The sequence below is a fragment of the Toxorhynchites rutilus genome, chromosome 2 (assembly GCF_029784135.1).
Source record: "Toxorhynchites rutilus septentrionalis strain SRP chromosome 2, ASM2978413v1, whole genome shotgun sequence".
Lineage (NCBI taxonomy): Eukaryota > Metazoa > Arthropoda > Insecta > Diptera > Culicidae > Toxorhynchites > Toxorhynchites rutilus.
Genome location: NC_073745.1, coordinates 191961997 through 191978652, shown reverse-complemented (window position 1 = coordinate 191978652; position 16656 = coordinate 191961997). Strand labels below are relative to the sequence as shown.

The 16656-nt window shown below is 42.1% G+C and overlaps 1 protein-coding gene across 1 annotated transcript; it reads left to right on the top strand.

The window, feature by feature from the left end:
- Positions 1–6140: 6140 nt before the first annotated feature.
- On the top strand, positions 6141–12593 carry LOC129766549 (uncharacterized). Its single transcript, XM_055767122.1, has one exon. It carries the CDS (start codon positions 6141–6143, stop codon positions 12591–12593), a length of 6453 nt encoding a protein of 2150 aa, XP_055623097.1.
- The last annotated feature ends 4063 nt before the right edge of the window (positions 12594–16656 follow it).

The window sequence follows — 16656 nt, the reverse complement described above, 5'->3', positions numbered from 1 at the left end:
GTACATAATCGGTGACGTAATTGCGATCGTTTGAACGGAACGGAAGGCAGCGTATATTGGTAAGGTATTATGGTCTATCGAAATTCGTAATCGAACACGAGTATTTGCATCCAATTCATCAACATACATGGAATACGCAATCATTTCAACAGGCATAGTTAGGTTATGTTCCAGGCAGCGAAATTATCATGATCCGTTTTTGTGCTATACATGCCATGTATACCATCGATGACGTAAATATCGTGCGCTCGTTCAAGGATGACGTCATATTGAGATTTGGCTGTTTAGGGTAAAGCTGTCAATTTCTGCTACCCTATGTATTAGGCCAGTGATGAAAAAAAAATTTGAACGAAAATTATGTCTGATAAGGAGCTGTCCACATACCGGGTGGACAGAAAAAGCACGAATTTAGACTCCCTCCTCCCCCTCCGTGGACAAGCGTCGACATTGACTATACCCATCCCCTGTTGTCCACGTGGAAGGAAGGAAGGTATTGAATTAGAGAGACTTTAAACTCTGAGAGTTCATTCGTCTCTTAGTGTCCACGTGGACATTCTTCCATATATTTTAATTGGAAAAAAAGGAAATAATTACATTGTGCCTTTTTTCAATTTTAAATTAGTCTTATTTAATATTTGGTGTTTTTTAATGATAAAAAAACAAGAAAAAACACATGTTCTTTTTTTTTGTTAATAGTGACTAGATATCTTCCGATTCATTCGTCGCTGTTAATCATATATTCAAAAAAAAAAGAAAAAGAAGTAGGCAAATGTTCTAAAACTTCTCAACTGTACTTTGTCCAACTCCAGTCTAAACTTGACTGTTGCTGTCAGTGCAATACAAAACCTTTTCCGTCATCGTTTTGAGGATTTTCAGAGGACGCGTTCCATTCAATATATCGGTTAAAATTACACAAGCGTATTGAAAATATGAAAAAAAAGTATAAATATATTTTGAAAAAAAAAAACAATGCAAATAGGCTTTATTAGAAGTAGCAATTGTTTTCTATTCTTTGATTTTTTTTATTAACATTGCCCGAAAAGTTAATTCAAATAAAAATAACTTATTTGTATCGCTCTTCAGTTTGTTCCAAATTCCATTATAGTGACTTCAACCCATCATCTCATACAGTTGCCATAACCGAGCTTTTCCTGCAGCCAACGATTTCACATATTTTCAATCTCTAAGGTATATTGGTAGGAAGAGGTGTAATCAATACTAATAGGAGCACCGGTTAGTTTCTTCGTTTTTTCCAAAAATGAATGCTTTATTCTGCAAAAATAGTTACAAATTTAATATTCAAAGTATTGCCCATCGCTAGTCACAACTTTTTCCCATCTTTCTGGCAATTCACGGATCCTTTTGCGGAAATAATCGGTTTGTCGGCTAACCATGAATCGATCCATTTTTTAACCTCATTAAAAATGGAGAAGTGCAGTTCAACCAGGCCATATTGTATCGATCAATAATAGCCTGTCGGCTATGGGAATACATGGAATACTTATTTATTGTAATAATAGTCTACTAAAAAGAAACAAAAAAATTTCATGAATGAAAAAAAAAATGAGACAATGCACGAATGGACATAAATGATGAATTGTTATTCAGATTAGTTTTATCCCAAACTGTAATGAATAGCATGATATAACTGTTCGAAAACGTAAATAAAAAAATATTCGCAATATAGTTTTGAATTTTTTGATCCCTTTCTACGGCATACATGGCATGTACATAATCGGTGACGTAATTGCGATCGTTTGAACGGAACGGAAGGCAGCGTATATTGGTAAGGTATTATGGTCTATCGAAATTCGTAATCGAACACGAGTATTTGCATCCAATTCATCAACATACATGGAATACGCAATCATTTCAACAGGCATAGTTAGGTTATGTTCCAGGCAGCGAAATTATCATGATCCGTTTTTGTGCTATACATGCCATGTATACCATCGATGACGTAGAATATCGTGCGCTCGTTCAAGGATGACGTCATATTGAGATTTGGCTGTTTAGGGTAAAGCTGTCAATTTCTGCTACCCTATGTATTAGGCCAGTGATGAAAAAAAAATTTGAACGAAAATTATGTCTGATAAGGAGCTGTGCACATACCGGGTGGACAGAAAAAGCACGAATTTAGACTCCCTCCTCCCCCTCCGTGGACAAGCGTCGACATTGACTATACCCATCCCCTGTTGTCCACGTGGAAGGAAGGAAGGTATTGAATTAGAGAGACTTTAAACTCTGAGAGTTCATTCGTCTCTTAGCGTCCACGTGGACATTCTTCCATATATTTTAATTGGAAAAAAAGGAAATAATTACATTGTGCCTTTTTTCAATTTTAAATTAGTCTTATTTAATATTTGGTGTTTTTTAATGATAAAAAAACAAGAAAAAACACATGTTCTTTTTTTTGTTAATAGTGACTAGATATCTTCCGATTCATTCGTCGCTGTTAATCATATATTCAAAAAAAAAAAAAAGAAGTAGGCAAATGTTCTAAAACTTCTCAACTGTACTTTGTCCAACTCCAGTCTAAACTTGACTGTTGCTGTCAGTGCAATACAAAACCTTTTCCGTCATCGTTTTGAGGATTTTCAGAGGACGCGTTCCATTCAATATATCGGTTAAAATTACACAAGCGCATTGAAAATATGAAAAAAAAGTATAAATATATTTTGAAAAAAAAAACAATGCAAATAGGCTTTATTAGAAGTAGCAATTGTTTTCTATTCTTTGATTTTTTTTATTAACATTGCCCGAAAAGTTAATTCAAATAAAAATAACTTATTTGTATCGCTCTTCAGTTTGTTCCAAATTCCATTATAGTGACTTCAACCCATCATCTCATACAGTTGCCATAACCGAGCTTTTCCTGCAGCCAACGATTTCACATATTTTCAATCTCTAAGGTATATTGGTAGGAAGAGGTGTAATCAATACTAATAGGAGCACCGGTTAGTTTCTTCGTTTTTTTCCAAAAATGAATGCTTTATTCTGCAAAAATAGTTACAAATTTAATATTCAAAGTATTGCCCATCGCTAGTCACAACTTTTTCCCATCTTTCTGGCAATTCACGGATCCTTTTGCGGAAATAATCGGTTTGTCGGCTAACCATGAATCGATCCATTTTTTAACCTCATTAAAAATGGAGAAGTGCAGTTCAACCAGGCCATATTGTATCGATCAATAATAGCCTGTCGGCTATGGGGGTTTCGGATAAACGGAACAAGAGCTGTGTCACGTAGCGCGTTCTGATTCTTACTGAGTGTTTATTCAACAAATGTCAAAAGCTTATATTCTACCTAAAATTGTGACCTAGACACAGGCAAAACATCGTTGGTGGTAAACATCTGTGTAGGCAAAACATCTGGTGTTTTATTATGCTTGTTATGTTATGTAATGCTGAAGGCGGGTAGTTTATGCAAAGCACACGGAAGGAAGTAAACTAGGGAAATTTGTCGAAAAGACCTTGAATCTATGTTGTTTAATGTTTAATTGTTTTATGGCTCGTAGTGTTTGTGTTTTATGCCTTGAACATTTGGTTGGCATATGGAAGTTAAGTTTTGATGATACAGTAAATGCTATGAATGCTACAGATCGAAAAAGGAAGTAATCGACGGAGCAATGTCTGAGAATACGGCAAGTGGGATAGGACCTCCCATTTCAGCGTTTCCAAGTTAATGCAAATAAAAATAACTTATTTGTATCGCTCTTCAGTTTGTTCCAAATTCCATTTATGTATTAGGCGTACCGATGAGTTTCTTCGGTTTTACAACAGATGGTGTAACTTGATTATTATTCCAGCGAATCAAATTTCCAGACATTCGTTGGAAAGCTACTGCTGCGTCATTGCGCATCCTTTTCAGTACATGTCAAAAAGTTAAAGCGTAAACAACATAGTTTTTTGCCACTTCGAATATATCCAATTTCCTACTAACGAAAGTGTTTTTGCGGGAAGTGTTACTTGATTAACTCAATATGAAGAAAAAAGCTGCGGAAAGTCATCGCATTTTGGTGGAAGTGTATGGTGACCATGCTTCAACTGAGCCAACGTGTCAGACTTGGTTTGCACGGTTTGGAAGTGGTAATCTTGACTTGGAAGACGAAGACCCCGGACCGCCAACAAGGTTTGAAGAATTGGAGGCCAAGAAACTAACCGGTGCTCCTATTAGTATTGATTACACCTCTTCCTACCAATATACCTTAGAGATTGAAAATATGTGAAATCGTTGGCTGCAGGAAAAGCTCGGTTATGGCAACTGTATGAGATGATGGGTTGAAGTTACTAAAACAAAAATTCATTCTTTTTCATCCCATTTGTTCTAATGCATATGGTGATCTATTTAATCATTTGTGTAATAATCCCACTATGAAAACTGATATTAAGCGCAGAATACTACTCCTTCAAAATCGATTTCCGAGAAAATTCCAGAGAACATATATGCCTTTCTAAAGGTTTTAACGTGTAGATTGTTTCCAAAACAAAATCAAAAAAACTATTGATTCCATCCGACATTAGGATTGCACCCTAAATAATCCTACTGAAATTAGAAACATTTCTACGAGGGCTTCAAAGAACTGTACACCAGTAAAACTGCACAATCAAGAGAAAAAAATTATCACAGCTGAATCAATAATCTATAATCAAACGACGCATAAAATAACAGCTGATGAAATGTCATTCGCCTGCAGAAAATGGATTTAAGCTTACTTCTTCACTGAACTTTGGCTGCCGCTGAACTTCACTTCACTGAACTTTGGCTGCGAGATACTAGTTCAGATATTGAAGCGATAATTAGAACAAAGAAAACAATATGTTGAATGCCTAAAATGCTCCAATTTGAAGAAAAATTTTATAATGTAGTTGCCTTCTAAATGGCAACAAGTTTGCGAACAAAACGGCGCATATTTGACTGAAATTGGATAATTTTAAGTATGTTAAATAAAGCGTCGAAATTTCGATCAGAAATACGACATTTCTTTTTCCTCAACCCAATACTAATATTACTAAATTTAATATCCCACAATTCAACTGTTTACAGAATGAAGATGTGTTATCATATCTGGCATCCTTGTTCTTGGTTGTTTACATGTGGAACGGAGTGGAATGAGACATCAAAAAACGCGCGATCTAAAGCGATCAGTATGTCATAGCACACGATGAGCTCCAACTTATCGTTTCGCATCGCATCGCATCGCATGTCCTCCGGCAAATGCTGTTTTTGACATTTTTGGAGGGTGCGAGTGCGAGTGAAATCAAAAAACTTTGGAGTAGCTCATACGCTGGATCACGCATGATACTAACTGGCGTGATGTGTTCACACGGTGTGAGTAGTTGCAATGCAGTAACTGACTAGGCCAACTCGTACGCTTCTTCGCACCGTATAAACTAGGCTTTAAAGCCAAATTCAGACGAATAGTTTTTTGAATTTACTCGCACTCGCATCCCTCAAAACGCCAAAAACAAAATTTAGCGCTCGAATCAGGGATGCCAAATGTGAAGAAATGTCTATATTTTTAAAATATTTGAAAATATGCAAAGATATTTATAGACTTGAAAGTTATTGGAAAAACAAATAAAACCCTCATAGTTTCTAAACGAAATTGTTGTTATTTTGTTTTGCACGCTGGCGGGCCACGTTTTCTTTTTGAGATAGTTGAGATGGTGAGAATCTAAATATAAAATCATTATCGGGCACAATTTTCATTCAAAATTCACTCACAACTTGCAAATTAACTATTGTTCTAAGAAACAGAATACATTGTCAACGCAGAATTCGCCGAGCTGGCAACCCTATCCACCGGCATTACTGAAGGGGCGAATCGGCTGTCAATGAGCTGAACGGTTGCAAGCAAGGCGGGCGATTTCAAGCGAAATGTCAAAATCATTTCCGCTTGCCAACGACAATCTCATTTCGGATTAGAAGACGAGTGTATAAAGACGTGTTAAACAAAAGTTAGAAATAGTGAAATTAAAAGAAAAGTGGGCGAACCAATTTTTTTGAAGCAGGTAACAAAATTATCCTAAATTATAAAAACAAATATTAAAATAAATTGTCTATTCAGATTCAAGCTATCAAAAGGGTCACAGCCGACTTTTCACTACAATCTCGACAATCTTCAAAAAATTGAGGTTATGGATGAGAACTCTCAACATTCGGTCGTGATGGATGGTGTGAGCATTGTGGAGCCCACCACGGAATCCGGGAACCAGCAATCGAGCTGTACCGAATGCCGACGGTCGGACAGCGCGGAAAATATGGTCCAGTGTGACAATTGTGATGGTTGGCAGCATTACACGTGTGCGGGAGTGGACGACAGCGTTGCGGATCGTTCGTGGGTGTGTGCCCTTTGTGCTGGACATCAGCAGCAAGATGATGTTGCCTCCAATCGAAGCGAATCCAGTCGCTGCAGTGCAACATCGGCATTTTCGGTGAGTTTGGGCCAGTTGGTGGAGAAGCAACAAGCGGAGCGAGCTCGTGCGGACTTAGCGCTGCAGCGTCGCCATCTTGAGGAGCAGCAGCAGCTCATTGACAACGTGCTAGGTGGAGAGGCAGTCAGCGGAGAGGCCTCAGGAGGCTGCGATAATTGCGTTTCTTCACGGGAAGTGAATTCCGAAACGTTTTCGGGTGAGCGTAAACGACCTCCAACTACACCTAACCCCGAAGCTCCCATATCATCGTCCGTGCGTCGCTCAACGCCATTGTTGGGTGTATCACGACTAAACGAACCGCCTATGGTTTCAATTCCATCTGATGTGCTGGACGAACTCGCTCTAAACCCTCGGCAGGAGGTACAGGACCCACATGCTGCTTTATCGGAACTACGGAATCGCGTCGAACGGTGTGAAAGGCGAGCAAATCCGACCCCGGAAGAACTGGACGCACTACGTGTCCAATTAGAGAGGTGCCGAGAACTTCTGGAGGGATTCCAATCCGGAAACGATGGAAGCAGAAACCGATCGTCGAACATAAACCAGCCGGCAGCGGGTCAACTGTCAACGCTGGCGGCGAGCAAGCCGCCTTTGGAAAAGCAGATCGGTGCGATCCCGAAGGCGAGTCGTAAGTTACCACCTGTGCTGGAAGGTGATCAGCCAAGAGGACATTCAGCAACTGGACTGGAGGAAAGTACTGACCCTCTTTGGCCATTGAGGGATGTGGTAAGCCAGAATAATCCGCCCGTGGTAAGTCGGAAAGCCGCATCGATCGAAATGCGCCCCGAACATATGGAACCCCCAGGTAAGCGTCAAGCCTTGAGCCATTTGAGTAAATTTCCATCACATAATAGCTCCACGACCATTATAAATAAAGATACCCGTGAGCAGTCGCGAATTGACGCGCGCCCGGGAGAATTGTATATGCCTCCAACAATATCTTTTAATCAGTCGCGAGAATCACTCGCGCGTCCAAATGAATCAATAATGATTAATCGAAAAATATATCAAACCGAACACCGCTCGACCGGTGAACAAACGCGTGAAACTCCCCCGCGTACGGTTGATTTGTCTCAGTACCCTCGTCAGTCAGATAATTTTCAAATAAATCAAGTGATGCCTCCCTCACGATCAGTTAGTGCTCCCTCACAACAACAGCTAGCAGCAAGACAGTCCCTGGCAAAGGAACTTCCTCGATTCTCCGGTGATCCCGCCGACTGGCCGATTTTTATTTCCAATTATCGTTATACAACGGAAGCCTGTGGTTTTTCGGATGGTGAAAACATGCTTCGTCTGCAACGGTGCTTGACCGGACCAGCGCTTGAAACGGTGCGCAGCCGGTTGGTGTTGCCAGCAGCGGTTCCCCAGGTGATCGAGACACTCCGGATGCGGTTTGGACGTCCAGAATTGCTCATCAACGCATTGTTGCGTAAGGTGAGAGAAATCCCAGCACCAAGGTCAGACAGATTGGAAGGGTTGATCGACTTCGGGATGGCCGTGCAGGCTTTATGCGACCACATCGAAGCGGCGAATGAACGCGCTCATCTTTCAAATCCATCGCTTCTGCAGGAGCTTGTAGCAAAGCTTCCCGCTGATCAACGAATGATGTGGGCGGGATATAAACGAGGATTCCAACACGTAGACTTGAAAACTTTCGGTGATTATATGGCGTCAGTGGTACAAGACGCGACCAGTGTGGTTAGCTTCGAGCCCGAGGTTAAGAAGAACAGCGCTCGCGACCGCCTGAAGAACAAAGGATTTGTGAACACCCATGCAACAGATAAACCAACCAATTCCAGCGATTCTCCGAAGAAACCAATAGAGTCAGCTAAACGTTCCGACTGCTTGCACTGTAACCAAGATGGACACCGGGTGCGCGAATGTGGCGCGTTCAAGCAGCTGACTGTCGACGATCGTTGGAGAAGAGTCCGTGCATTGCAACTGTGCCAGAACTGCCTGTTCAACCATGGCCGACGTGCGTGTCGGGGACGGAAGACCTGCGACATCGAAGGCTGTCAGTTTCGCCATCATCCGCTCCTACATTCGCCTAGTGGACCTCCGAAGTTGATAGCACCGAAGGTTCAGGTGGCCGAAAATCATACACACCACCACTCGAATGCTTCTACACTGTTCCGGATCATTCCTGTAACGGTGTATGGGAAAGATGGGTCACTCAACACGTTCGCATTCTTGGACGAGGGTTCTGATCTAACGTTGGTGGAGAATGATCTGGCTACGACGTTAGGAGTAAATGGCACTCCACATCCACTTGGTCTTCGATGGACTGGGGACACTTCCCGAATAGAAAATGATTCTAGGCAAATTACAATCGAGATCGCTGGAATCGGGCAAACCAAACTACACAAGCTTGTGAACGCAAGGACCGTCAGTAACCTTGGTCTTCCTCGTCAGAGTTTCCAGATGAAAGAAGCAGTGCGGTTGTACCCACATCTTAAGGGCATCCCGGTTAGCAGCTATCAGAACGTGAAACCAAAGATTCTCATCGGTATCGACAACCTGAGGCTGGCACTTCCTTTGAAGATACGAGAAGGTGATGGTGCGGCCCCAGTAGCGGTTAAAACCAGACTAGGCTGGTGCGTCTACGGGCCGCGAGGAAACGGCAAGCGCGAATCATACAGTTTCCACGTTTGCAAATGTTCCTGCGATGAGGATCTTCAGGCAACTGTGAAAGAATTTTTCGAAATTGAAAGTGCAGGAGTTATTCCGCCTGAGCCGTCACTTTCAAAGGAAGATCAGCGGGCATTAACCATCATTGAAACAACGACAAAACGATGTGGTAACCGCTTCGAAACGGGATTGGTCTGGAAAGAAGATCATGTGGAATTTCCAGATAGCTACCCGATGGCTCTTCGACGTTTGGAGTGCCTCGAGCGTCGGATGAGTCGCGATCCGGAGTTGAAGGAGAACCTTCACCGGCAAATGCGCGAATATGAAGCCAAGGGATATGCTCACAAGGCCATACCTGAGGAACTTGAAGCCGCCAATCCAAGGAGGATATGGTATCTCCCGGTAGGAGCGGTGGTTAACCCCAAGAAACCGGGGAAAATCCGTATGGTCTGGGACGCGGCTGCGAAAGTAAACGGTGTGTCTCTGAACGGCGCGCTACTCAAAGGTCCGGATCAACTCTCCTCGTTACCTGGAGTTCTCTTCCGTTTCCGTTTGTATTGCATAGCGGTCAGCTCAGACGTTAAGGAAATGTTTCACCAGCTTAGAATCCGCGATGAAGATAAAATTTCTCAACTATTTTTATGGCGTAACAATCCATCGGAGAAGCCCACTGTATACATGATGGACGTCGCGACATTTGGAAGCACCTGCTCGCCTGCTTCGGCGCAGTTTATTAAAAACCGTAACGCAGAGCAATATGCGGAATTACATCCGGAAGCAGCGAAGGCGATAGTTCATGACCACTATGTGGATGATTATCTGGCGAGTTTCAGCTCAGTGGAGGAGGCAGCGAAAGTAGCAAGCGACGTGCGATACATTCACGGTAAAGCAGGCTTCAACCTACACAACTGGAGATCGAACAGCAGCATACTTCTACAGAAATTAGGCGAAATCCAGCAAGAAGCAGTCAAGCAGCTGAATCTGGTGGAAGGAGGAAATACGGAAAGGGTCCTCGGTATGCTTTGGAGTCCTACAACCGACGAATTGAGTTTCTCCACTCAGATGAACGACGAGATGCAAATACTGATCCGTACAGATACACGTCCAACGAAAAGGCAGGTGTTACGATGCGTAATGACCTTATTCGATCCTTTGGGACTACTTTCGCCGTTTATCATTCACGGCAAAGTTCTGATCCAGGACCTGTGGCGAGAAGGTACGGACTGGGATGAGAAGGTCAGCGACGCAGTTTACGTGAAATGGCAGAGGTGGATAAAAATGATCGAATATATTTCCGATATCCGCATCCCAAGATGCTACTTCAGTGGTGCTACACGAATAACATATCAGAATTCCGAAGTTCACGTGTTTGTGGACGCTAGCGAAGTGGCCTATTCCTGTGCGGTTTATTTGCGCACGTTCAACGAAGAGGAGAATCCGCAGTGCTGTCTGATCGCCGCCAAATCGAAGGTAGCGCCTCTGAAACCCTGGTCTATTCCCAGACTGGAATTACAGGCATGTGTTCTAGGCACACGATGGGCGAAATTTGTTGTAGGCCATCTCGACGTTCCCGTAACCAAGGTCACGTATTGGACAGACTCCAGAACCGCACTGGCCTGGATCAAATCAGATCCTCGGAATTATCGACAATTCGTTTCCTTCCGAGTAGGCGAAATTCTGGAACAGACAACAGCGACTCAATGGAAGTGGGTACCATCGAAATCCAATCCTGCGGACGAAGCGACGAAATGGGGAAGTGGTCCGTACTTCAATCAAGACAGCAAATGGTTCCGAGGACCCAATTTTCTGTGGCTAGCGGAAGAAGAGTGGCCCCGTGTTAAAGAGCCAGTGGTGGCTACTGCAGAAGAAATGCGAGCGTCGATTCTTCATCACTGTACGATAGAGACAACCATAGATTTCCACCGGTTCTCTACCTGGGAGAGACTGCAACATGCCACAGCATATGTCTTGCGATTCCTGAATAACGCGTCCAAGAAGCAGCCGAAATACTCCGGATCACTACAACAGGCGGAACTGCATGCTGCCGAAGAAATCATCATCAAATTAACTCAACGTGAAGCTTACACAGATGAAGTTGCTGCATTGTCGAATAAAGCTCTGAATAAATCGGGACAGGAGGTCATCGGGAAGAACAGTTCCATATACAACCTTATGCCGTTCCTGGACGATCGTGGCCTGCTACGCGAGCGTGGCAGAATTGAGGCAGCTGAAAGTGTACCACATGAAGTGCGACATCCGCTGATCCTTCCGAGGAAGCATCACGTCACTGAACTCCTGGTAAACAGATATCATCGCCGCTACAGACACGGGAACGCAGAAACTGTAGTGAATGAGTTACGTCAGCTTTACACGATTCCACGACTTCGTTTAGTAGTGAAGAAAGCAAAACGCGATTGCGCGCTCTGCAAAATTCGTCGGACTCGACCAATGATTCCACCAATGGCGCCGCTTCCGGTTGCGCGTCTGGCCCATCACGAACGACCATTCACCTATACGGGGCTGGACTATTTCGGGCCGCTGCTGGTGAAGCTGGGAAGGTCTATAGTTAAACGATGGATAGCACTCTTCACCTGTCTGACAGTGCGCGCTGTCCACTTGGAAGTCGCTTACACTCTATCAACAGAGTCATGTATCTCCTGCGTTCGTCGATTCGTGGGACGACGGGGATCGCCGGTAGAATTCTTCAGCGACAATGGAACGAATTTCAAAGGAGCCGAACGAGTACTGCAGCACCAGATAAACCAGGGACTGTCCTCGACATTCACCAGTGCCAACACGAAATGGAGCTTTATACCACCGGGAGCTCCACACATGGGAGGAGCTTGGGAACGCTTGGTGCAATCAGTAAAGGCGGCTATGGCTGAAGCGTACATAGAAGGGAAGCTAGATGACGAGGGGCTGCAGACACTGGTCGTGGAGGCTGAAAATATAGTAAACTCAAGGCCTCTGACGTATCTACCACTCGAGTCTGAGATGGCAGAGGCACTCACACCAAACCACTTTTTGTTGTTGAGTTCAAACGGGGTAAAGCGACGAGGCGAAGATGTGGCTCTGGGTCAGTTGAACGACCTAGTACGCCGACAAATTCTGGGAAAATCCTGGGAACTGATACAACGTCAGTTGGAGACATTTTGGCAGCGCTGGCTAGTCGAGTACCTGCCCGTGATTCGCCGACAAGCCAAATGGTTCGACGAAGTCCGAGCGTTGGAACCGGGTGACGTGGTAGTGGTAGCGGAACCTACAAAGCGAAGTGGATGGGAGAGAGGACGAATCATCCGTATGATTCCTAATCCGGATGGCCGGTGCCGTAGAGCAGTGGTGCAAATCGGAGGAAAATCTTCAGTGCGACCGGTGACTCGGTTGGCGTTGCTCGACGTGGTAAATAGATGTGGAGTTCCGGAGGACTCCGGACTACACCCGGGGGAGACTGTCAACGCAGAATTCGCCGAGCTGGCAACCCTATCCACCGGCATTACTGAAGGGGCGAATCGGCTGTCAATGAGCTGAACGGTTGCAAGCAAGGCGGGCGATTTCAAGCGAAATGTCAAAATCATTTCCGCTTGCCAACGACAATCTCATTTCGGATTAGAAGACGAGTGTATAAAGACGTGTTAAACAAAAGTTAGAAATAGTGAAATTAAAAGAAAAGTGGGCGAACCAATTTTTTTGAAGCAGGTAACAAAATTATCCTAAATTATAAAAACAAATATTAAAATAAATTGTCTATTCAGATTCAAGCTATCAAAAGGGTCACAGCCGACTTTTCACTACAATCTCGACAATACATATTCGATTCAAAAAAGTAGATTTTTATTCATTATTTTGGTTTTTGACGCGTATTTATTCCTCCTGCAAATCTACTATCATTTTCATTTCACAAATTGGTACACGAAGCTGCTGTCAAGGCGAAATAAATCAAATTTTTAAAAATATTTTAGACTGCCATTCAGTGTTTGCCAAATGATCCATTCACTGAAAAAATCGCTTTCGTTCGTTCAAATATGATCATACAGAAATCATTTCCCCCAGCGGCATTCTTTTGTTTTTACGTGCTACAAATCACGACACAAAATAGGACGAGACAACTCTGCATCGGTTCGCACTTCATGATACACCGACACGCAAGCAGAACCATCATATGCGTTTTCGGTGCAGAAAATTTATTTTCTTCTTTGTCTCTAACATATACATATCGAACCTCTCCATGCATCATGAAACAGCAGGATCGTACTGACTACCCAAAGCGAATGATTCATATTCAGGTAATCTAGCAGATCCTGCTCCCGTGGCCGAGTGGTTAGCGTCACAACTAACATGCCGGGTGTTCGGGTTCGATTCCCGTTCTGTTCGGGGGAATTTTTCGTCAAAGAAATTGCCTCCGTCTTGCACTGTGGTCACGCGTATTCTAGAGCTTGCCACTCAGAATGCATTCAAGGCGTGTTATTTGGCATAGAAATCTCAACTAAGTACTAATAAAAATGACGCAAGTAATACTACGTTGAGACGGCGAAGTTCCTCTAGGAACGTTAGTGCCATTGAAGAAGAAGAAGAAGAAGCAGATCCTGATCTTTAAGTCTCAGAGAGTGCAAATTATATGATTATTTAGCTAGATAGGGCTAAAGGAATGGTAGTCAGATTATATTTTCCATTTTTAACGCTGCTATCCCTTGAAATATATATTTTTATATAGATCGTTTTACTAGCAACACCACTCCAGTGAGAAACAAAAACTCTCTCGTTTTATCTATTTTTCCATTCGTTGCTGTCCGCAAATGGTGACCGAATGATGACGTAATTTTTCTTGTATCATTTATTGCTTTGCACTTGTCTGTGCCGTGGGTTTCGCTATAATAGAACGGGATGATATATGTGGTTTAAACTTGCATGCAGGCTTCGAAAATGGTGTGTGATGTTTGGTACAGCTCGAATATGCGAACAACAATCTTCGCTCCTCTCTTGGTTTAACCATTTAGTGTAACTCAAGTGATTACTGTCATTCATACAAGTATCTGAATGATCCACTCATATTTGGTTATATGTTCGTGAGAGGTTACTTGCACGACACATTGTGTATCATTCGATATTGATCGAAATCCAAACACTGTGAAATAGTATTGCCTCCTGAATTTCTGACCTCCATAATCAAGTCTTTTGCAAGAACATAATATTCCCCTTCATGCTGTGAGCACACATCTTCGTCAATTTGGGATTCAGAATCTCAGACACGCAAAACTTCATTCTATTCGTAACCAGAGCGAACCAAGTACATGTTAACTATTGACGTAATACCTTACACAACATATGAGTATTTTGTAACGGCTCATGAATGATTTCATAAATAGTATAAATATTGACTCACTTTTGCTGTTTTTGACAAAATAATATCTTAATAAATGGAAATAAATTGACGTAAAAATGCATTGCACTTGGTAATGGCTGAACGTAATTTTGAAAAATGGAGATCAGCCCTCTTAACACAGTTTTACACTTCATTGCATCCCTTTGGTTGTTTTACTTACCAGATCCTGATGACTGCTTCTTGCAAGAGCTGTCAGAAACAGAAAAATCTGTTAGTGATTCGGATAAATAGAGAAACGGCTTTTTTGGAGAAAACGATCACTTTCTTCCGATGACATGTTGTTCGTTTATGATTAGGCTGACCAAACGTTCAGTTTTTAACGGGACAGTACCTTTTTTTTGACTTTTTTTGGGCGTCTCGTCTTTTTATCAATTTGTACCGTATTTTGAATATAAAAATACTTGTAATAAATTCATTTTTTTTGTTTTTTTGCATAAATATATTTATTTCATATTATTTTATGTTTGGTACAAAGTTCTTAACATACGAGGTGTGTTCAAAAAGTAACGTGAATTTTGTGTTTATGAATATATATTCATTTATTCATGAATATCTATTTTGTACCCTTCACATTTGCTCTTCGTCGTTCACATCTTCTCGGTCTTCTGAGAACATTTTGTACAACCGATAAACGTTACTTCAGTCCAAGGTAGCTTCTCTGTATACTACAGTCAATGCCGTTTTTCATATAAAATTTGATACAGGTTCTTTGATCCATTTTTTTGAATAGGTAAAAATCGAAGATGAGCCAAAACACGTGCAAGCAAAGCAGCTGTCAACTATTAACTGAACATTCAAAATGGCCGAACTTGTCGGCATAAGTGAGAGACATGAGTACCAACATAACGCCACTAAATAATCGAAATTCGAATATACGTAACCCGCGAAATTCAGAATTCGCGATACTTTTTGATCATACCTCGTATTAAGTGATCAGCTATTGCTATGCATCTTAAATATAGATAAAAATAGCATAAAAAACTAGAAGTGGGTTATATCTGTGATATAACCTCAAGGTAGACGTAGGACTATCGCTGGCTCTGTAATCATTTGTTTGAAATTGTATCTGAATCAATTCACAATGAATGAATGAATAATGTTTTCTTAAGATTTCTGAAAGTTGCTCGAACGCATTCGCAAGCGAGTAGAAGAAATCACAGCCTGCATGTATTTGCGATGACGGTTTCTCCAGGTGCTTGATTTTGCGTCCGTGTTCGGGAACACATTCCGATCACCACAAAAGCAATCATCATCAATGAGCTAGATTGTTATGTTTTCAACAGTCTGTTTTGAAAGCAATTTTTAAGCTATTAAAACGATTTTTCGAACCAACAAGGTATAATTATAAAACTCTTTGACATTTTATCTTTCGAATGAAGTGATTATTATACTAGTCCATTCAGCCGGTGAAGAGGTATTACCTTACACTCCAGCGTTACTCTCTCGTTTACGAAACTTTGAATTTACACCCCGGTACAGAAATGAAAGACGTAGTCCTACGATAAAAAAGCTTGTTTTGTGTTATTAGATTTTTTTATGGTTTTGAATGTTAAACATATTGATTTTTTTTTTAAATTGGAAAAATAAACACCTACCTAACTTAACCTTAATATAATTCTATTATCTTACTTTACAACGAACAGATGCCGGCCAATTTCATGCTCGGAATAGAAGCACTCATCTCCAAATGTCAGGACGCATTTCTGGAAGTTCTCATCTAGGGTATCCAGGTATGCTCTTTCGTGAATCTCCGTTGTTCTCTTCCAGTGGGGGTGGTCGGCAAGTTAATAATCAGGCTGAGAAAATTTATTTTGAATATGTTGGAGCTTAACCCTTTCAATACGGCAGTGTGCTCCGCCGGAGTGCTACCGCTGTACGGAGCACTGCGCCGAAAAGTACGCACATCGCGCTGGTGTGATCGATGTGCAGTATCACTCTCATGTCATCTAAGGGGCTGTCCACATACCACGTGGACAGAAAAAGCACGATTTTATACTCCCCCCTCCCCCTCCGTGGACAAGCGTGGACATTTTCATACCCCTCCCCCTGTTGTCCACGTGGACGTTTTTCCTTATTTTGACGTAGGACTACGTCTAACCTGAAGATATAAGGGGTGAAATGGAAATCTAGGAACTGAACAAGTAGGAAAAAATGCAATATTTGGAACGCGGTTCTAACTCGAGCATTTCTCAATAGATCGCAAAGGTTTTT

Excerpts from the sequence above, each read along its gene's own strand:
- LOC129766549 (XM_055767122.1), top strand. The coding sequence starts at position 6,141 with ATGGATGAGAACTCTCAACATTCGGTCGTGATGGATGGTGTGAGCATT.